Genomic DNA, 22,791 nt, shown 5'->3' with positions numbered 1-22,791 from the left:
CGCATATATGAACACAAGATGGCAGTATAGTGAACATAATGACAAAGTCTATCTGAAACCATGTAATGTTGGTCTGTGAAGTTTGCGCTCTATAGGCTTGTATTAGCTCCTGGAAAATATCATCAGCCTAAAAAGTTAAACAAAATGGGAAATTATGTAGGAAAATAAATACCAACGTTATTTCTTGTTAACTGAGTCTGAGTTTGAACTGACTCCCTTGCATAGACACTAAAATGTTTTTCTGTATTCATGCAGACATTCATTGTGAAAACTACATTGCCTCATTTGGGCGTTTTTACTTCTGCTTTAGTAATCATAGCAACTGTATCTGTTTCTGTTTCTCCTCTTTAAAATGAATCCACCCGATACTGTCATCAGGATGCTCAGCTTCGCTATTTAAAAAATGTTCTCTCAGGTTTACTGAACAGGTCTGATGTCAGTTATCTTTTTAGCACCTCTTTATTTCAGTTCTGTCTCTGTCTTCTGCTTCTGCTTGATTTTTACAATTATTTTGACACTCAATGTCTTTGACATTGAACATTTAAATCGAACAATGCAATAATGTCATGATGGGCTGCGTAAAAATACATTTTAATCCAGGTGGCATTTAATTCACGGAAATATAGCACTTATTTCCTCTAATATCTCCAGTGGGATAAATTCAAAAGTGGTAATGTTAAGTGTGGTTAAGTTGTATTTTTTTCTAATTCATAAAATGTGGCTTTGGTCTTTCTTTTTGAGGCCACTTTATATGTTCATGTTTCTGCTGGTCATTCATAATATGTAAAGGCTTCATTTGCACTTGTTGTCGTTCAATGTGTTAAGCATCTGGTTCTGGACCGTGTCTTAATTCCATGAATGAACTAAGAATGAATTCCCTTGTAATGGTAAAGCCAATACGGACTTGTTTCCATTTGCTGCTCAAACACCAGAACAGAAGATAAATGTTACGTAAATAAACAAATGGAAGCAGGAATGGAGAATGCTGCTGATTGATCTAAATGGCCTCTTTGTTGGTCAGTAAATGAAAAGGTGGGCTGGCGTAGCAACAGAAAAGATAGGAATTTAGCCTATATTGTGCTTATGTGCTGATTATTTAGACTTAGTTAAAACATTTTTTTACTGAAGTTAAATAGGAACAGTTTGGGGAAAAAAAAATGTATCTTCTTTACTGAAGGAAAAAATAGAACGTAATAATCAGTACAATCGACAAACAATATGTATAAAGGATACAATATAGCAAACTGAAACAAACAAATAACAGAACAATTCCTACGTTTTTATAGTTCTGGAAAAAAATGAGGGCGTGACGTCATAAAGAAGAGCTGATGACGCAGTGAGGTATTTCCTGTAGGGGCGGTCTCTGCAAGAGGGGCTCCTCTCTCTCTCTCTCTCTCTTTCTCTCTCTCTCTCGCTCTCTCTGTCTCTTTCTCTCTCTCTCTCGCCGGTCTGCCGACCTCATACTTTTTCATCCAGACGTTTATCAAGTATTCTTTTCCAATGCATACGCGCGGACGATCAAACGCGCCCTTTTAACTTTGTGGAGTATTTTAAAGCGGACGGGTATAAAATGGATTGTTTCGTGTGATTTGTTTTCACTGAAGGATTTATGACGAGCTGTTTTAGTTGAGGATAAGAAGACGGATAGCCTACACGTTGACAAAAGACGCCTATGAGGCTTCGAAAGTGAAGAGGGGAAAAAAAGCCACAAGGTAAAGTTGGAATGACACCGTTTTCTTCGCGTTTAATTTGAATTCGTCCAAAGAAAACGCTAAAGTGGTGCGTAAAATACATGTTTACGTGATGTAAAGAGACAAATGTGTGTGAAGTTGCTCGTGTCGCTGCGCAGGCGTGAATAACGGTCCGCGTTACAGATATTTTTGGGTGGGTTTATAAAAAGACGTCCAGCTTCGTCGTTTGTCTCGGATGTATTTAGCTTTTCTTGCAAATGGCTAAATCGACCGACTACTTTTTATTTTTTGTATTGTTTTAGGTCTCATCTGTTTTCACCATCAATACTGTAGCACAACCACACTTGTTGCTAAGGGCAATGTTTATTTTTTATTGTGTTGACCCATCTCACGTCCATTTAACTGGCCTTAATTAACATTTTTAACAATAATTGTCATTACTTCATTTGTTTGTATTATTTATGACGTAGGCCTAATACGAAAAAGTAGCTGTGACTTATCCACTTATTGAACGTGTGTATGACGTCATTTAACGTATCAATAAACTAGTGCTTACGTCATGCAGCAAATTAAACAGGTTTTAATCATTAGCTTGACCCAAAGTTTTGTTATGTTGTATTTCATTGTATACACGAATGTTTGTAAAGAACTTTGTTGTTAATAAAAACAATAAAAAAACAATAAATTATATGATAAATAACCAGCTAATGCAACAAAACTGAGGCTTCTATTGACTTCAATTGGTTAGCTAATGAATTTGGTCATTAGTTTCCCAGGGAAATGCTTTGAAGTGTTTGTATGTTAAACACGTTCTGTGGTATTGATTTGGACTTAATAAGTCATTAAATATTCCTGCTAAGCCTTACTAAATGTCTTTTTATCCTTAACTGTCCAGATAGTAAAATATGGTCTACCCAGTTGTTATTCTTGTTGACTGGTGCCAGAATTTAGAATGTGTTGGACAAGCGAAAACATTTGATGTATTTGTTTACAATCTGTTTCTAACATAGGACCAAAGCAGATCCCAAAGTGGTATTTTAGTCTCACTAAAGCTCTCAGGATCCTTTGTAATGTCAAGGCACAAACTGCATTGATTCATTGGATTCAGTTATACCCTTGTACCCGTTTTAATCTCAAAAGGACGTCTGCTTCCTTTGTCCTGTAGGACAAGCGTGCATCTGACAGGAGAGGAGATTTTTTAATCATGTAAGTGGACGGTTGGACTCTAGTAGGTAGAATAAATCAGGTGTATTTTGCTGTGTGGTCAGTTGCATCTGTTAGCTGACTATACATGACTTTTAACCTTAACGACAGCTGACGGACAGAAAAAAAACTATTCTTGGACATTTAACAGAGCAGATGTGTCCTGCTTTCATTTATACTTAGTTGGTCATTCAAAAATGTCTCACTGTTCCTGAAAAGCTTTAAATACACGTGATAGTGTCACTCGTGAGTGGTTTGTTTTTCTTACAAGAAGTTTGTTTTTGTTGGGGTGAAAAGGAATTTATAAACAAACTGAGATCCAACGTTTATTTTCAGACTGGAGCGTTTAGAGAGTATACCACACTAATAGTTAAGTGAAGTTTAAGATTAGTGTGTCTTTTACAGCAACAGTTTGGATATGCATTCTTATTAGTACTATTTACATTTTAGAATAAGATTCAAATGGTAAAAAAATTAAAATAACATCAAATAAATGTAGTCATATATTGTGTGATATAACCATAGACCTTTATATCAAAAGATCAGGAGAAACATAAGTCAATTCAGTAAAGTGAATGTAGCCCGGTAAACATTATTTAGTCTGGAAATCTATGGAGAATTTTCCCTATGCATTTATTGAACTCTCAGCAGAAATATTTATAGGAACTGATCCAAACATTGTTTTCCTGGCAGGTCAGATTACAGTGCAAAAAGATTAAAAACAATGTTTGGCAGTCATTTTGAAAGGAGCTTTGATCAAAGGTTGCTCAACTTAAGCATCTATTGTGATGCCTTCATCAATATTTAGGGACTCTCAACAGCAGGGCTACTTATGGAAGTATCTGAAACAGTTGAAACCAAAGTTTAATTCTCACTCAAGTCACCAATGAAATATGGTTATACCATGTGGTTTACAGTGTAATATGTTGATATTCTGTTAAATAATGTAACTGGAATGGTTTTCTAATGACCATATATACGTATATGATTTCAATACATTTATTTTGATAAAAGACATTGTAGTCTGTGTGGGTCTTTTATAAGCTGTCCAATGTAAATCTTAAAACGTGTGTGAAAGACTATTATATAAGGAGAATGCATTGGTTTTAATAATGAATTAATATATGTTTTAGCTAATGAAGGTTAGCTTATTGGTGTTTTAGTTTTTAGAGTGCTTCATGCGATGTATATTAATAGATTATTGTATCACTATTTTCTCTAAAAAGTATACATTTTATTTTGTTTTGTGGGTTAAAAGTGAGCTGTCTCCGTGCTACAGTCTGTACGTATCTCATTCAACCCCTGTTGAAGGTTCAGTTGAATACATAGAAAACAGGCCCCTTCTAATCTGATCTTGTTTGTCCCCTCCCTGTTTCCTGTAAGCGGTCCGCTCCTGCATGATTTCTTTTCTCGTTGCTCTATACCGATCAGCCAATGAAAAAGAACCCCTATTCGGTAGTGTACAATGTGAGCACTATTCACGCGGGCCCACCAAGGTCACATAGTAAATTAGCTTGAAATTGACCTGTGATGGCATGTGGTAAATGCAGTATTGTGTAAACTCTCTGCTGTTTAAATGACTGCCATGTCAATCTCATACACTAACCTCAAGAAAACAATATCTTTTTTAATATTGTATAACACATAATATATTTGTGTTATATAATCTTTCTCAAATAAAATTCTCGCATGTTATATATTCACACAGTTTTATTTGCCAGCTGAAGTACAGCCCCATTAACCTTATATAAACTTTACTTTAATGGTTGAATTGTTACCAAACAAGTGACTGGAAGTTACCCTCATGTAAACTGCATTCAGTTCAATTTAATTTATTTCAATTAAAAAATATATATATTTAAAGAGTTTGGTTCCCAAATGTGTAAAAAATGATCAAAAATCATGTTTCCTTTGTGCATTGCATTGAATATACTGTAAATACAAAAATGTTCTGCAGATTATAAAAAGGTAAGAAAGAGAGTTTTTTAAAGAATCTTTGACCGAATTGTTCTTTGTGGAGCCAAAAATGGTTTTCAAATGGCATCGCTGGGAAGAACTTTCATGCACCGTTATTTTTTTTAAAAATTTAATAGTATATGCTCATTTCCACTGTCATCTAATAATCTATTGGCTAGATAGATAGACAGACAGACAGACAGACGGTTGGATAGATATTATTTAGAACGTCCCATTGACACAAAGTTCTTTGTATGTGCCTTGAAAAAAACTGGTCGTGTCTTGTTTTATGGGCAAGGTTTCACAGAAGGGGGCCTCTGGCTTTTAGCCAGACTACATGCTGCTTTCCTGTGTGATCCTAGGGGAAGATTCCTGCAAAGCAAGAGAATTAAAGCCAATGCAACGTTTTAAAGGGACTTCTCAGGCAGTAATGTAGCCTGTAATGTCTGCCACCGGTCTCAAAAGCATAATAAATCACGGCCAGCGTATTGTATGCATTATATGTGAGGTAGCATTTATGGGGGTTGATTCTAACCATCCAGCCTTCAATTGGATTCATTTCAGTTGAGTATGGTTTGTTGGCACTGGTGGAGATGCTGGGAATGAGGGGTTACAATCCGTTGTTCTCATGGATTCCAGGATTTTTTGGTTGATGTTGTGGTTAGCTACAGATGAAATAAAGGAGTGGTGCTCAGGGTGGGACCAAGATTGCAAACGGAGGGATAAAGAGTGGGAGTTTAGTTATACTTCAGTTTTAAATATCAACTTTACTATTATGTAATCTTGACATAGGACCACTGTAGACTGATCACAGGTTACAGTGTGGCATATATTAAAGCGGGATAGTAAAATCGTAGATTATTTTTTCTTTGAGCCAGTAAACATCAGCCCAGGACACCACTGCTCCACTAAAAAACTGTCATAAAACCTTTGCAACAGCATTCCAACCCATCATTGATATAGTTAGCAAATGTAAAAATCTAGTTTCTTGTTTACACACTGTAACATTCATTATGTTTAGACACAGTTTTGTTGATGTCGATGTTGAATTGTGGCAGGGTATTTAATGTCCAATGCTGCAGAAAGTGTTTGACTTTGAGGGATGGGCATTAGCTTTAGCATGATCAATATTTCCCTAAATGTTCCTTTAATAGACATTTAGAAAGCAAAAGCCATATTCACTGCTTTACTTCCATAAAGAACCTTTACAGTGATAGTTCACCCAAAAATGAAAATTCTGCCATCATTTACTCACAGAACACAAAAGAAGATATTTTGAGGAAAGTTTGTAGCCGAACAGCACTGGACCCCATTCACTTCTATTGTATATGAACAAAACCAAATACATTTTTCAAAATATCTTTTATTTAAAAAATGTTTGGGTGACCCATTCAACATCTGCAGAAACATTCTGTTTTTTATTAAAACGGTTTTATTCATAAAAAAGGCAAGAAAGAAATTATTCTTCGCTGTAAAGAAACCTTTTGTAGCAACTTAAAGAAACAGTTCACCCAAAAATAAAAAATTCTTTCGTCATCAACAAGAATTGTCTTATTACACCAATAAACATGCTTCCAATGGTCTTATTTTACTGTAGTTTAGCTTGTAAAGCATGTTATTACAGTGTCAATCAAAAATTCAACAAATTAGTAATGCTAAATGGATTTTGGATTGGTCCACTATAGTGTGGAGTGGTACCGGTCAGCTGGTACTGACCTCTGCAGTCAAGAGCAAATTGTCTTGATACTTTATATGGATAATAAAGGGGCGGTTTCCCAGACAGAGATTACATTTTATCCCAGTCTAAATTAAGACAGTGTTTCCACCACATTCATTTCGCCGTTGCTGGCCACCACACCAAAAATCTGCCCCGCCATGACTACAGTGATGCTACAGTTTCCCATTCATAATTTGTTTTGCTAAATTTGCACCTCTTTCACTAGATTTAGTGACTTTTTTTCGACCCGGCTTTTGTTCAGAAGATGCGTATAACGACAAACCAAGCATCTTTTTGGATAAACCGCTCATTCAATGGGAAAATGGCCTCTGCAAAGTCTCACTTTCCTGGTGCTGGAAACGCGTCTGTGAGTGAGCGGCAGACTGCAGGGAGAAGCCAAAGACACTAAATGGAAAGCCTACAACCTTGAAAAGCGTAATGGCTAATGCTATTGCCCTGGCTTCCGCTCTTTAACATGTGTGTGTAGAGATTTTATCAGACGATGTTATGTCTTACAATATATCAAAGCAGTTGTTTTGTTTTTGACTAGTAATCCTTTCTGTAATGTATGTTTTTCAAAACGACTTAAATATCCCAATTTAGCCAAGGCCTAGTCCTGTCTTAAACGTATCCCTGTTAGGGGAATGTTGAGGACAATTTGGTAATATTAAAATTAAATTAACACATTTTTATTACATTCACTAAAATCAAGATATGATAAGAAAATGAAACTTCAAGAATTCTCTCTAATAAAGTCGTAGTCGCGTTAAAAGCCAAATATATTGTTTAGATATTGTTACCAAAAAGGTGTGATAAGAAAATGAAAAATAGATCTTTAAATGAGCAAGAGAGGGAGGAAAGGGAGACTTTCCTCTACGCTGCAGGCAGATTGTTAAACCTGGGCTTCATTACACACTCCCCCACTTTTTAAGGAATATTATGTCATGGTTGTGTTTGGCCCACTTCTAAGGAAAGAGGATGAACTGAGCATTTGTGGGCATTCGGTCTGATTCCTCTTTCCCAGTCCAGAGTAGAAAAAGGATGAAAGTGAAGAAGAGAGAGAGAGAGATCTTTCCACAGAGCAGTTTGGGGATTTGAAGTCTGTCTGGACTGAAGGTGGGATCTCAGTGTCCCAGAGCGGAGGGCTTCCTGTTATTTTATCTTCTTTCCTTTTTTGTGTTTAGGACAAAATATGCTTTCACTGTAATGGGACTTAAGTCTCGCTGTTTGTGAATGTGCCAAAGAAAACAACTAGAAGAAAGTTCAAAAACAGTTCGAAACGATCTAAAAGAGATCTGATTTATTTTCATTTCTTTTAATTCACGACATTAATGTCTTCGATGTTCTCAACAACCAGTGGGTCACAATCTGCTATGCAACTAGGCCCCACAACTCTACCAGGCATTTCAACACTGTGTGGATGGCGATATCATTCCCATGATGCTTTTTGTGACCTCCCCCCTGCATTCCTGTGTCCAGCTGTGAAACCTCTGAACAGAAACAGATAGTGTTGTTTTCTGCGCAACACCTTATTCCTTAGTCCACACTACATTTAGTTTGAAAATGCATAATTTTCTCTTCGCTTTGACCTTCTGTTTGCACTGAGACTTTGTTGATGAAAACAAAGCTTTTACTCCAAAGTGGATACATTTGAAAACACTGTTTTTACATTGCAGTGTGGACTATGAAAACAGAGACGTTCGAAAATGATGACACGCGGTGCTTCATAGGCTTATAGCTCCTAACTAGGGTCCAAGAAATTGTCATAATTTATTGTCTGAGTGAATAGATAAACTTGCTTTGACTTTTCCATTCCATTTGTTAAAGGGATAGTTCATCCCAAAATGAAAATTCTGTCATCATTTACTCTCCCTCAGATTGTTCCAAACCTGTATAAATGTACTTGTTTTGTTAAACACAAAGGAAGATATTAGGAAGATTGTCAATAGCTAAAGAGATCACATGCCCCATTTACTGCCATAGTAGGGAAAATACATACTATGGGAGTCAATGGGAGAAGAGATCTGTTTGCTTACTGACATTCTTCAAAATATCTTCCATTGTGTTAAGCAGAACAAAGAAATGTATGCCCAATCTGAGGGTGAGTAAATGATGACAGAATTTTCATTTTTGGGTGAACTATCCCTTTAAACTCATAATGGTCAAATAAATGGACAAATCAATGAAACAGTCAAGACTCAGAAACTTACATCTGAATATGGCTTCATCTATATGCGTAAAATCGTCCAGATAAAGCGAGTGATTTTACTGGCACTGACTAGTTCAGTGTGTAACTGGAAGCTGTAGGACTGACTTGCCTCCGAGTTTAACTCCAGCGTGGCTTCACCAAGTTACAGCAAACTCTTGGTGACACACGGGCTAATCTGGTCTTTCTGTCCGACATGCTGTCTGCACGCTGTGTGTATAAAAAGCACACACATTTACTCCCAGTGACTGAGTTACTCTGGACTTTGCTTGTTGAAAGATTGAGTGTAACAATCTTTTATAAGGTTACTTATGATTTAATCTCCACTGCCACAGTTCCCACAGTGGCCCGCTTTCGTGTTCAACAGAGTGGAATTTCTCTAAAGCCACCTCATCTCTGCCCATTGAGCCTAATGGAAACCACATGCACTACATCGGGTGGAGGAGAAATATACCGTTTCAGACTCACACTGAATGAATGAATTTGTGCTCTGTGTATAAAAAAGGTTAAGAAACGTCAACAGTCTGATGTTCAATGTTAATAGTCATTATATGAATTAATAACGTACTAAAGTTTAGAAATATTTTTTTAATCTTCGGAATCGATATCGGCAGATATCACTTTGAATAATCAGTATCGGTGGATACATTTTGTATCGGTGCATCTCTAATTATAATATTTCAATAGTTGGTGATGTAATGATAAATTAATGTAATGTGATTTGTTCAACGCCTTTAACCTGGAAGGAAATGTTTAAAAAAAGAATCAGAAAAGGGTTATCTTCTAAAATGTCAATGCAAATGATTCTGATAACTTGATTTGAATGTTTTCTGCTACTGATCATTTTAAGTAATTCCCTTTAAAGTAGACGCCGCTGTCCCGGCTAAACTGTCCAAAGTGCTTTGAAGCCAAACAGAGGGATTATTTATTAACCAGACACAACAAAGTCTCGTGGGACACACCAATCAATAATGCTTTACCTGGCAGGATGGCGAACAGCCAATTGTGCTTTCAGCAGGCAAAAGTGCTCAGAAGTGAGAGATCACTGGCCAATTTCACAGGAACTTCTTTCTGCACAAAATGATTTTTGATATAGCAATATATGTCATGAAACAACATTATGAGTCAGTTCAATGTCAATGTGGTGTAGTACTGTGGATAAAACAGCACAGTTGTGTTCATGGTCTCTATACAGCGTGTCGTTTATAGTCATGAACCCCAGTTCTGTTATAGTTCTGTGACATTCATCTCAATGTCAAAATAGTCCCAATCGACCTGAATTGAACCGGTGTTATTTCTGGCAGAGGATAGAGCTATGAGGAAATGACCTGACTGCTGAATGACCGTCACTTTTATCCAGAAAGGGCATTCGAGAGGAGGTTTAAATTAGCCCAGCCAGCGGTTCCTCTTCCAGGGGCTGAGAATAGACAAGCCATGCTGGGCGCAGGTTTCTGACCTTCGGGCTACTCAAGGGCATCACTCAGTAAAGATGTGTACATCTGTATGACGTTTCTGTCAGATATATGCATTTGTCTTCCATTACAAAATAAGTAAACTTTATTTTATAAGTAAAGTTTATTTTATTGAGGGGATAGTTCACCCCAGAATGAAAATTCTGTCATCATTTACTCACCCCTCAGATTGTTCCAAACCGGCATACATTTCTTTGTTCGCCTTAACACATAGGAAGATATTTGTAAGAATGTCAGTGACCAAACATTCATATCATCCCTCATTGACACTATTTATTTTCCCTACCAAGGCAGTACTTGGGGGATGAGTTGGATGTTTGGTTAATACCGTGGTATATTGATACCTAGGTTGTGTGTATACATGGCACTTTTCTATAATCGGTATGTAAAAAACAAGTTGTTACCATGCGTTACAACGTTCAAATATCATGCTGTTGTTGTTATGTTTATGCTTCTTTTTTTGTCTCGTTTCAGATGGACCTGAAGCTACTCTTCATATCAACATTATTAGGCATTATTTGTTACAGCAGCGCACAGCAAGGTAATGTGATGTGTTTTTGTTTCAGTCGATTCAAGTCACTCACTTTTATAAAGCTACTTTGTAATTAAATCAGAATTAATATAGGGTCATTTATAGGAAGGATAACTAACTGCCCTGACTCAAGTGAGTAAGGCTATTGTTCATGGTTAAATACTGATGTCATTTCTCAGACGTCACTCCACCCAGCTTTTACCCATAATGGAAAACATGGAGTACTCATCGCTGGCATTAATTACAGTGTGACAGAGTGATGTAAATGAATTCTCGTTCATCGGTAGAGTGCTGCACGCTGACTTTATGCCTTTGCAATGCATGATGGGATGTGACTGCGGCTCTTGTTTCTGCAGAGGGCAATGAGTGCATCAAAGCCAATGCATTATCCTGTGGAGAGTGCATACAAGTGGGGGCTAAATGTGGATGGTGCACTGATACAGTAAGTAGCATTCCAATACAGTGATCTCCTTTTTTTCTTAAACACATTTAAAGCGAACATTCACTAACCAAATATATTGATTTATTAATTATTTTGAGAGAGAGAGAGAAAGAAGCCGGATTTCCATTACAGATTTGCGCAAAATTTAAGCGTTTTGTTCTAGATATCGCGGAATGACTGCGTTTCCATTAAGTGATGTAATGAGATTAAAGTGTATTTTAATATTTCTCTCGATAAGTAATTCTGGCCGTACTTCTTTGTACATTTAATGGCAGGTTGCGAACAAACTTTTGTGCATAGTGCCACCTACTGTGATGAAAGAGTGAAGAGAAATGTCTATATATTTCCTTATATATTTTCAAATAACCTCACTGCTCTTAATAAATCTCCATACTTCACTCACTTGTTTTCTTGAATTGGGCCATCATTTCAGATATTACTTAATGTGAATTCCTTACATCCTATCTTTGGAGTCCTATGCCAAACTATGCCAAAACGTACCGCGAACTGTCATGTGACTTTTTTATAAGGCTTGTAAACACAACCAAAAGTGTTTCTATTGGAGTTTTGAGAAATATGCCTTTATCGTTTTGCCCTAAAAAAACACCTTGTGCGAGCGTGAGAAAGTTTTTGCGATATATGTTTTTTTTGCGAAATTAGCGTGTTTCACTTGAGCATTTTGAAGGGTAATGGAAACCTGGCTAGAGAGAGAGAGAGTATTCTTTTGAGGAAGAATATTCTTTACTCACTGTAATAAAACTGCATTTCTTTTGACGGCACATGAATTCCAGTTTTGTCATTTTTTTAAAGTAATTTTCCCAACAAACCAGCCTGTGTTATGTCAAGGGTCATATTCATTCTGGATGACACATTTTTGTTCACTCTCTACTGTCATGATATTTCAGCTGCCATGTTGGCAAATAAAAATGAGATATGTGTAATAACGTCAATAACACTTATGACATAAGACGATTGACATTCCACCGTGCTTCCAGACTGGAACAACAAGGTACATCTTAGGAATGCTTGTTGTGGAAAATAGCACAGGACTCCAAAATATCATATTGCATTGGAACATTTGCATCATTTGGGGACTATGAGAGAGAGCGTAACTCATTTGTTAGCAAAAATAAAATTGTGCACTACTAAACTTCTTATTTAATGTTTTTTGTTATGTGTAGGCATGTTTTGCACTGTTAAGATTGTTACCAGTCAATGTTGATTTCAATACTACAGAAAAATCTAATACTTGTTCCTTTATCTAAATTTCTAACATTCTTTTAAGTTCCCAAGCAATTAATAAAGTAAACAAATTATTGCAAAATAAGAACAAAGAAACAAATGACAAGCAATGGAATTAAGACACAAATAAACCAAAACAAACAGTGCTTTTATGCATATATATTATTAATAGTCGCCCTTTTCTTACCGTTAAATAAAAATTACTTAACAAACGAATCTTTACAGTTTTGAACACTGATCGTCTACGTATTTTTAACAGATTTCAAATTTAATTTAGCTTTGTGCAGTACCAACAGTTTTCGCCCTCTGTCTTCAACAGGATTTTCTTAAACAGGGAGAACCCACATCGGCCCGCTGTGATGAGCTGGAGTCACTCCTAAAGAGAGGCTGTGTGGTCTCCAAAGTGGAGAACCCTCGTGGAAGTCAAAGGACCACCCATAACAAGCCAGTGACCAATCGCAAGAAAGGAGCCGACAAACTCCGACCTGAGGACATCACACAGATCCAGCCCCAAAAACTCAGCTTGAAACTCAGATCTGGTACCTGTAACATTTTTATTATGAGTCATTGATCCTTTAATTTAATCTTTACTGATCCTTGCTGAGAATTCTGGGTAGAAAGACTGTTTTTATCCCTTATTGGAAGTTAAATGGATGTTATTCCTGTAGGTGAGCCTCAGAATATTAAACTGAAGTTCAAGAGGGCTGAGGACTATCCCATTGACCTGTATTACCTTATGGACCTGTCCTACTCTATGAAGGATGATTTGGAGAATGTCAAAAACCTGGGAACTAGTTTGATGCTGGAGATGTCCAAAATTACCTCAGATTTCAGAATTGGTGAGAGTCTTTTGAAATACTTCTGAAAAACAATACTTTCCTCAAAGAAAACATATTTTTATATATTTACAGACAATATTAAATCAATTGTAGTACATTGTTAATATAATATATTGAATAATACATAATAAATAGTTGCGTTTCATGTATTGAAAACATTAAAAATGTAAGAAATATTTTATTTATTTTTTATTATATTACTTTGATACATGGCATTATTAGTACATTCCTATATATTTTGTAAGGGTTACTTTAAAACCTTGGCAGCATTTTGCAATTACTGTAAATATATATTTAAAAATGTTATGTATGTCAATACAATGTATGTATTTTACAGTGTACTGTATAGTGTAAAAACTTCTCGATATCAGATGTTGTTATTTGGTCAACAAATCACACTCATAATACTGGAGTGTATGGAGGCAAAGAGAAAGACTTTGTAACCACTGTAACTCTTAAAGCTACTTATGGATGCTGAGAAATATATTTACGATATTGCAATATGTGTACAATTAACACAATATCGATCTTGTCTTTATCAATCTTGGTTTTTAATATTGCGGTTATTGACCATATCGGTATATTGTGACAGCCCTAATGTGCATATCTACTGTATGAGGACCTCTCACATTGTTAAATCTAGGAGAAGCCTTTAAACAAGTGTGTAAAACATCTTTTGACATCTTTTAATTTAAAATAATTATGAACTGTATTTAGACAGGCTAGATTACTTTAAAAATTAAATTACTCAATTTCTGTCAGGTTTTGGATCTTTTGTGGAGAAGACTGTCATGCCTTATATTAGCACCACTCCAGCCAAACTTCTTAACCCTTGTACTGGGGACCAAAACTGCACCAGTCCCTTCAGCTACAAAAATGTGCTGAGACTCACCAGCAATGGGCAGCAGTTCAATACTCTGGTGGGCAAGCAACAGATATCTGGAAATCTTGACTCACCTGAGGGAGGATTTGATGCTATCATGCAGGTGGCTGTTTGTGGGGTGAGTGAAAAACTAAATTAATCCATCATTTGGTTTGTTTTAAAGTGCTGTTCTTTTACATCATTATTTAATTTGTTCAGGGAGATGGTGTACTATGACTTGAATCCAGACTTGAGGCTCTTTTCTTTTTTAACTTTCTCAGGAGCACATAGGCTGGAGAAACGTCACTCGTTTGTTGGTGTTCTCTACGGACGCAGGTTTCCACTTTGCCGGAGATGGAAAACTAGGTGGAATCGTTCTACCCAACGATGGGAAATGCCACCTGGAAAACAACATGTACACAATGAGCCATTATTATGTATGTATATGACATTCTCTGGTTTGTCAGACAGATGGTTTGTTTTTCAAGTCAACAGAGGTTTAATTTCTGTCTTTTGTTCATTACCAGGATTATCCCTCCATCGCCCACTTGGTTCAGAAACTGAGCGAAAACAACATTCAGACCATATTTGCCGTCACAGAAGAGTTTCAGCCTGTTTACAAAGTAGGTTTACATAGATCACTATCTTAATCGTGTGTTTGGAAACTATGTGTACCGAGGAAGATCATTTTGTCTTTTTTCTACTAAGCCATAAGATTTTAAATTTTCCACCAGCCTTGTTGTCTATGCCTCAAACTTTTCTCAAAACTTATAAAACCTTTATTTACTTATGGGGTTTGCCAAGGACAGGATCACCGTTTTGCACCATTTGACAAAATATTAAATGCTCTCTCTTTTGTAAGTCGCTTTTTCTCCAGAAAAGTGTTTTTCTGTGTAGATTTGAAAGACTTTCCAAATGGGTAACTTCAAATAACAAAAGCATCTGACATATTTCAGATATTATTGGTAAAACAGTACCACGTACAATGTGTTTCAGGCATCTGAACAGTTTGAATCCCACTTCTCTATATTTGGAAAAGCCACAACCCCCAAAATAGTTTCTACCTCCAAACTTGGAAAAGACAAAGTCATAATTTAACCTTCTTGTCCGTAGGAATGCTGTAAAACAAACACAAAGTCTCTGTGCCTGAGGTCCATGAATGTTTTTGAATGTTTTTCTTGTTTCCCCTTTCCACAGGAACTTAAAAACCTCATTCCCAAGTCTGCAGTGGGCACGCTGTCGGCAAACTCCAGCAATGTTATCAATCTTATTATCGATGCCTACAATGTGAGTACATCAGAACCATCAACAGTGTTTTGAAGAAATTTGACCATATACAGCGTCTCACTAAAACTGGCTCTCTGTCAGTCTCTCTCCTCAGAGGTCATTCTAGAGAACAGTAAACTTCCTGAAGGCGTGACCATCACCTATCAATCACACTGCAAAAATGGTATTGTGAATGATGGTGAAAATGGAAGGAGATGCTCCAACATTTCCATTGGAGATGAGGTGAGAACAAATCTGCCACATACTCAAATTCTCAAGCAAGTTCTCATTTTCATGTGTGCATGAAATAGAAATACAATACATACTTTTATTTCAAATGTTTCCTAGGTATCCTTCAGCATTAATATCACAGCTCAGGGCTGCCCGAGACAAGGCAAGTCAGAAACCATTAAGATCAAACCCTTGGGCTTTACCGAGGAGGTCGAGATTGTGCTCTACTTTATCTGCGAGTGTGAGTGTCACAAACAAGGCATTAAAAACAGCGACCTGTGCCATAACGGCAATGGAACATTTGAGTGTGGAGCCTGCAGGTGAGAGTGTTCACATAACAATTGCAGTGTTAGTTTAGTCTTTATATATAATTGATATTGAATTATAATCTTGTTCATTTTGTGTTTTTGGGCCAATGAATCACACTTCAAGTGGGTATACGGACAGACAAAGAGTTTGTTACCATTGTGGCTTTTAAGACTAGCATCATGTTATTATTGTGTAAACGTCATGCTAGCAACATGCTAATGGTGTTAGCATCATGCTCACGACATGCTAATTAAAGCTAACAACATACTAAGCCTGGTTTTCTTAAAGGCGGGGTGTCCGATTTCTCTTAGCCGTTGTTGATGTTCAAATCACCAAAACAAACACTCCCCTACCCCATCTTTCGCTTTTGTTAGTGCTCCGCTCGTCTAATGCCCGTCCTGGTCACTGTGCACCTTACTGCTGATTGGCTACAAGTTTGACCCGACTTTGTCTAAACAAGCATAATTCGCGGGTCATATTATTTCATTCTTTCATGCTGGAAAATGTTTAACCTAAAACCTTTCAAACTATTTTAATCTCTTCAGGCCAGGCTTTGTCAATTAAAAAAATTAAATGATAATTTTCTTAGCATTAATAAATTTGTAATTGGAAGGTTGTATACGTTCACTGTGTTGCATTCAGACAATTTCTCTTTTTCATCTCCATGCTCTGCGTACTGTTTCTTTTTTCCAAAATGATATGTGTAGTTATATGTGTAGTATTAGTTTATTCTCAAACTTTACTATCTAGTTTACAATATTATTATATGTGTAGTATTAGGGTACTACAATATAAAAAATCATTGTTTTTTTAATATCATGATCATTTTCAATACCAGTTTTTTTGGATACCACTAGTTTGATCATTTATATCCACACAGATTTCGAGTAGAATATAAAACTGTTTATCAGTTGTAATGTAGATTTTCCGAATGGGTAAAAACGCACAATAAACTCACAGTTCTCTACTGGGTTCCTTTCAGGTGCAATAAGGGACGCGTTGGCCGACAGTGTGAATGTCGTAAAGACGAGGTGTCCACAGAGGACCTGGACAAGAACTGCCGCAAGGACAACGGCACAGACATCTGCAGCAACAACGGCGAGTGCGTGTGCGGCACCTGCGAGTGCAAGAAGAGGGACAATCCCGAGGAACGTTACAGCGGCAAATACTGCGAGTGCGACAACTTCAACTGCGACCGTTCCAACAATAAACTCTGCGGAGGTACAGGAAGTTTTTTGCGCAATAGGACACGAGTGTTGACGCTGCATTACTCGACAAGCCTTTAACAGAAAGTACCTGTGAATAGCTCAAATGTGTTTATGTTGATTCAATTAATCTTATCTCCTTCCTGTAGGACATGGCCGTTGTGAGTGCAGAGTGTGCATATGCGACGCTAACTACACTGGAAGTGCCTGTGACTGCTCTTTGGACACATCTACATGTTTAGCCTCTAACAAGCAGATCTGTAACGGCAGAGGGACCTGCGAGTGTGGGACCTGCAGGTGCACGGACCCTAAATTCCAGGGGCCCACCTGTGAGATCTGCCCCACCTGTCCTGGAGTCTGCACTGAGCATAAGTAAGTGACGATATTCCAAGTGAGTTTCATGCTGTCCGGATGCATTAACAACACATTTCTGTCACAGGGAATGCGTGCAGTGTCGGGCATTCGGCACAGGAGAGAAGAAAGACACTTGCGAGAGAGATTGTAGTTACTTTAACCTCATCAAAGTGAAGGACAGAGACAAGCTCCCTCAGCCCGTCCAGGCTTTCCCCCTTATGCACTGCAAGGAGAGAGACGCCAATGACTGCTGGTTCTACTACACCTACGCCGTTAACAACAACACTGAGAAGGAAGTCCATGTGGTGGAGGATTTAGGTGGGGTTGTGGAAAATATATTTCATGTATTCATACTGTAGTTACATTGTGGATATCCTACAACAGCTCTACACTCTTAAAAATAAAGGTGCTTTAACGGTTCTTCACAGCGATGCCATGGAAGAACAATTTTTGGTTCCACAAAGAACCATTCAGTCCAAGTTTCTGTAAAGAACCTTTTTCACCACAAGGAACCAACAGAACGGTTCTTCGGATGTTAAAGGTTTTTCATGGCATCGAAGATCCTTTTGAAGCACCTTTTTTTAAGAGTGTACATCCTAATTAAAACAGATTTTAATTGGTATTTTTTTATGTTTGTTGTTTTTGTTTCATCAGAGTGTCCAGCTGGTCCTGACATCATCCCCATTGTGGCCGGTGTGGTCGCAGGCATCGTTCTGATTGGTTTAGCCCTGCTGCTGATCTGGAAGCTGCTCATGATCATTCACGACCGACGCGAATTTGCCAAATTTGAGAAAGAGAAGATGAACGCCAAGTGGGACACGGTATGAAAGCTCACATTTAGCTAGAAAAAAAACAGATTTATTTGATGAGTTCGAAAAGCAAATAGTCTGTATTTCATAGGATCAAGATATCTGAAGAATTGACAGATTATTTCATTATTAGTTGTTTTGGTATTAATGAGCTGAAAGAATGTGTTTTGAGGGAGCTGTACGGATTGTAGGCAAATGTGGAGCTGGGAGAAAAGGCTTCTGGATTTTCAAGGCCTCATTTGTCTGGGTGTGGCCTGGACCTTTTGTGGTCAGTGAGGATGGTTCACTGCCGCCCCCTGCTGTTTGAAACGCTGTGTTTTAGTCAAACACAATGCAAAATCTTCTCACAAAAGATGAAAAACAACTTAATTTATTTTTCGTAAATAGTGAATAAGTGTAAATAATCCTTTTATGTTTAATCACGCTTCATTTGCTAATATTCCTTTATAGTCTATACACAAAACAATATTTTATGCAGGGGTTATATTTCTTTACACAGGTAAATTAATATTCTTTCTAACCAATTAACCCTTAAAAATGAAATGATCATTGTCTTAGCATTCATTTTTTGTCCCTAAAGGTATAATCCGAAGGTTGTATACGTTCACTGTCTTGCATGCAGACAATATCTCTTTTTCTTCTCCATGCTCTGCGTACTGTTTCTTTTCTCCATAATATCACAACTATTGTACTTCTTGTCCTATATTTCTTTTTTATCATTTTATCTCTTGTATTTCTTTATTTGTCCTTCATATCTGCCTCCTTTCTACCTGTAGACAGAGAATCCAATTTACAAGAGTCCAATTAATAAATTCAAGAATCCAAACTATGGACGTAAAGCTGTTGCTCTTTAAGTTTGTATAACTCTCCTCTTTCTGCATTTTCTTTTTCAGTTTGTGCATGTGTGTGTACCCAAGGTCCTTTTTCCATATTTTCCAACCATTAATAAAACAATGTATTTATCATCCCTGAATCGAAATTTTGCAATAGTTTTATGCATTGGGTGGAAACAACTAACCGGCTCCTGCATGGGCATTTGACAGTGCTGTGCAATACTTCAACGTTTGTTCCTTACTATAGATAGCAGGATGTCACACATATAGCTGCATGTGTTGATGTTTTGAGTTTAAGTGCACTGTACATTTGTTGCTTATTCTAATTATATAATGTTTATTTTATTTCTCAGGGTGAAAATCCTATTTATAAAAGCGCTGTAACAACTGTCATCAACCCCAAATACGAAGGCAAATAATGGACATTGATGATAACCTCAAGAGTGTTTTGGAAGGAATGGGCCGGGGGGAGATTCTTTATTTTCCCTTTCATTGTTTTTCACATTTTCATGTTATTCTTTTAAACACAATATTGTAGTTATAGTAAGCAGTATTTTATCAAGGACTGTCTGCCCCTCATCCTTTGCAAAATGTGTACAGTTTGTATAGACTTTTATCTGTTTATTTTAACATTTCTCTTTTCACACAGAACAGATACATGTTTCTTTTCTTGAAGCTTTAAAGGATTTGACTTTAACCTGTGGTGCAAAGGGATCCCCAAAAGATTCCAAAAAACAACAAAACAAATGTCATGTTTGAAAACATATTAACTTTTTTCCCATTATGTTTAAATGAAGTATCTATGAGTACTGTTATTATATATTGATAGAGAAAGACTTATGCTGAAGTTTAGTGGATAAATCTTCTCTCTCAGTAAACTGAGAAAGTGTGGCTTGTTTGGTAATAATCTATGCATACTTGTTCACTTTTATAGACTCTATCACGCATTTCATGCCAAAAACATCTTTGAGACAATGCTTAACATATTACTTGTATAATGGCACATGTGTAGTGATCGAAGTTAAAGCTGAAAATATTGTCTGTGCTTTTTAAATGTTATGAAAGGATTATGTTTTGAATTATCATGTGGCTCTTGATGAGTATTAGTGTATTCAGGTGATATCCTGTTGTATGAAGTTCTCCGGTATGGAAGAAAAACGCCATAAATTGCTCAGAAAGGAGCAAAATCCATAAATGAAGGTTTTTAATCTTAGTTAAACTCACGTCTTCAGTTGGCACACTTTACATTATTTGTAACAAAATACACATCAATCTAAAGTGGTAATGATTCATAAATATGAAGTAAGAAATGATGCTGTATGATGCAAAAATCTTTTGAGTAAGAGATCCTTGGAAACATCTATAATGAAAATGAAGAATTGGAGATGTGCGGATGTTCATATCTAATACTAAATGGTACAAACGACCTGCATTTTGTATTATTGTATTGGAATGCAACAGTAAGTTGTTAATTTAAAATCCAGAAGAATAAAGATATAATACTCTGTAAAAACACCCATGTGCTAAGCTTAAGATATTAGTTTGGTTTAAAGTGCCTTTTTCTGGTATGCTCAATATTGCCATTTTGAATTTATTTATTAAAAGAAAATATAAAATTACAGTTGTAATGTGTTCCTTTCTAACAACTAATTATTTGTATTTAGCCTACAGAGGTGAAATGTCCTGTAGTCTCTTATGTTGATTACTATTACCTGGCGCTCTTATATACTTCATTCTGATTGTCCAACCGCTGCATTCCAAGGTCTGATATTCGCAGATAATAACCGCTCAAAACGAATAAAACATGGTAACCTGAATGCTACAAATCATTTTGACAAGCGTGTTTAATATGGCACAAAACATAAATATAAATGTATTATATGGGGAATATGGGTATAACAAGGAGTTTTGTATCAGAGAGGTTTTAATACGCTTTCATCCAGAATGTCCATTCTTGAAGCCAGATTTTTGACTGTCCATAAGGTTGTGCTGTGAGAGATAGGCAGTCATTTTGTTAAATACGAAACTTTTGAGGGCATTGGAAATTAAGGGCAGGAGCCTACCTTATTTATCCACTTTCCATAATCAACAATGAAAATAAAAAATAACATTATATTGTTTAGTGAATGTTCCCATACTGAGCTTACTGGAGAATGGATAAATATACGTTTCCAAGAGTGACTACTGGTAAACTACATTCATGGATTTAGTGTTCATAAAGTCTAATTCATAGTGTACCCTACTGGGCGAAAATCATGCCATGTCCGTACAAAACTAACACAGCTACGTCTCTGTCACCATGAGCTCAAAGGTAATTATAACACCATGAATGTTAATTTTATTAAGAGAGAGACACTGACCGAAAGCAGTTTATATCAGATATCAGAATTAAGTCTTGTACTGTTGGACTCTGTATAAGTTTTACGGTCATGCTCTGAATATCCATTTTTAGCATTCAAACTGGACTGTGTGATTTTAGCATGTTAATATATGTGACTGTTTTCATGAAAGTTTGTTCTTGCTCAGATCACACATACACACATACACAGACACACAGATTTTCAGCCAGAGCCAAACAGTCATGCAGTTTAATCTCAGGCATGCCTACAGAGTCCTCATACTGTAAAATAAGATGTAATAAGAGACAGATAATTTGTCTGACTTAAAATGTAAATGTGTCTTTGTTCATTGAATAATCTGTATAAAATCAAACATTATAAACATTGAGGAAAACAGTCAATGAAAAGGAAAATTCAATTATAGAAACTGTTTTTGAAATTACGACTTTTGTGAAACTGTTATAATTGTGTATTTATTTCTCCATCAGATTTCAGGCAGTTCAAACTGGATTTAAACACAGTGAATCAATACAATCCTCTGTCTAATGGAAACACAGCAGCTACTAACATTAATACAGTCCTCCCGTATCCTGATCATCCAGACAGATTTCATGGTTATCTTCACGTGTTGTGTAGAGAGAGTTTGCATATCAGTGACATAAGGAAGGGACGGGTTGTTGAGTGTTTGTTTGGATGTAATGATCAGTCGATTGTACTGCTCTTACTCCATTTTGCCGTTCTACAGCGTCTCTGACACAATGACCCTCATCCACAGAGTCCAGACCACATTCACTCAACCTCTCTATCCTGGGTTTTATTAGTAAAGGATCCACAATGAAGTGTTTCCCCCCTAATCTAACAAACAGATCATAAAATATTGAGACCCCTATCATTTCAGACACTGTTGGTTTATGAGATAAAACAATACTTTGTTTGTGGGTGATGCTGCTTTTGTTGCACTGGTGTCTCAACTGCCATCCGAATTTAAAGAAATAAAGTACTTTTCTGCAATGTCACTGTCGCATTTAAATACATGATGGTTCTTCCTTAGTACAGTGCTGGTAGGAGTAAAGTGAGACTTCAGCCAACAGAGGGCAGCAGTGAATAATAAATTACTTAATAAATAGATTTTTCACCTATATATAATAATACAAATATTGTTGAGAGATCTTAAAAATGTAATTTAACTCAACTTCATTGTTATTTAAACTGTCTATTAAACACCCGCAACTGAACCTCATCACCACTGCCACCAACCCAGCCATATAAGCAACGACCTCACA

The 22,791-nt window shown here is 36.7% G+C and overlaps 1 protein-coding gene across 2 annotated transcripts; it reads left to right on the top strand.

Moving 5' to 3' along the window:
* The first annotated feature begins 1,424 nt into the window (after nucleotides 1-1,424).
* On the top strand, nucleotides 1,425-20,992 carry itgb1a (integrin, beta 1a). Of its 2 annotated transcripts, none has more exons than XM_079487902.1 (16): nucleotides 1,425-1,712; nucleotides 10,720-10,786; nucleotides 11,134-11,219; nucleotides 12,781-13,000; nucleotides 13,130-13,300; nucleotides 14,063-14,301; nucleotides 14,444-14,599; nucleotides 14,690-14,785; nucleotides 15,360-15,449; nucleotides 15,531-15,671; nucleotides 15,777-15,979; nucleotides 16,951-17,189; nucleotides 17,323-17,545; nucleotides 17,613-17,845; nucleotides 18,182-18,348; nucleotides 19,523-20,992. In XM_079487902.1, exons 2-16 carry the CDS (start codon nucleotides 10,720-10,722, stop codon nucleotides 19,586-19,588), a joined length of 2,397 nt encoding a protein of 798 aa, XP_079344028.1. In that variant the 5' UTR covers nucleotides 1,425-1,712; the 3' UTR covers nucleotides 19,589-20,992. The 2 variants fall into 2 exon arrangements, with proteins under 2 accessions (XP_079344028.1, XP_079344029.1); XM_079487903.1 differs by lacking the exon at nucleotides 19,523-20,992 and adding an exon at nucleotides 19,113-19,297 and having other exon boundaries at nucleotides 1,475-1,712.
* Nucleotides 20,993-22,791: the final 1,799 nt, after the last annotated feature.

This window comes from Barbatula barbatula (assembly GCF_947034865.1).
Source record: "Barbatula barbatula genome assembly, chromosome: 23".
NCBI lineage: Eukaryota > Metazoa > Chordata > Actinopteri > Cypriniformes > Nemacheilidae > Barbatula > Barbatula barbatula.
Note: the sequence above shows the minus strand (reverse complement) of the source record. Positions and strands in the feature narration are given on the sequence as shown.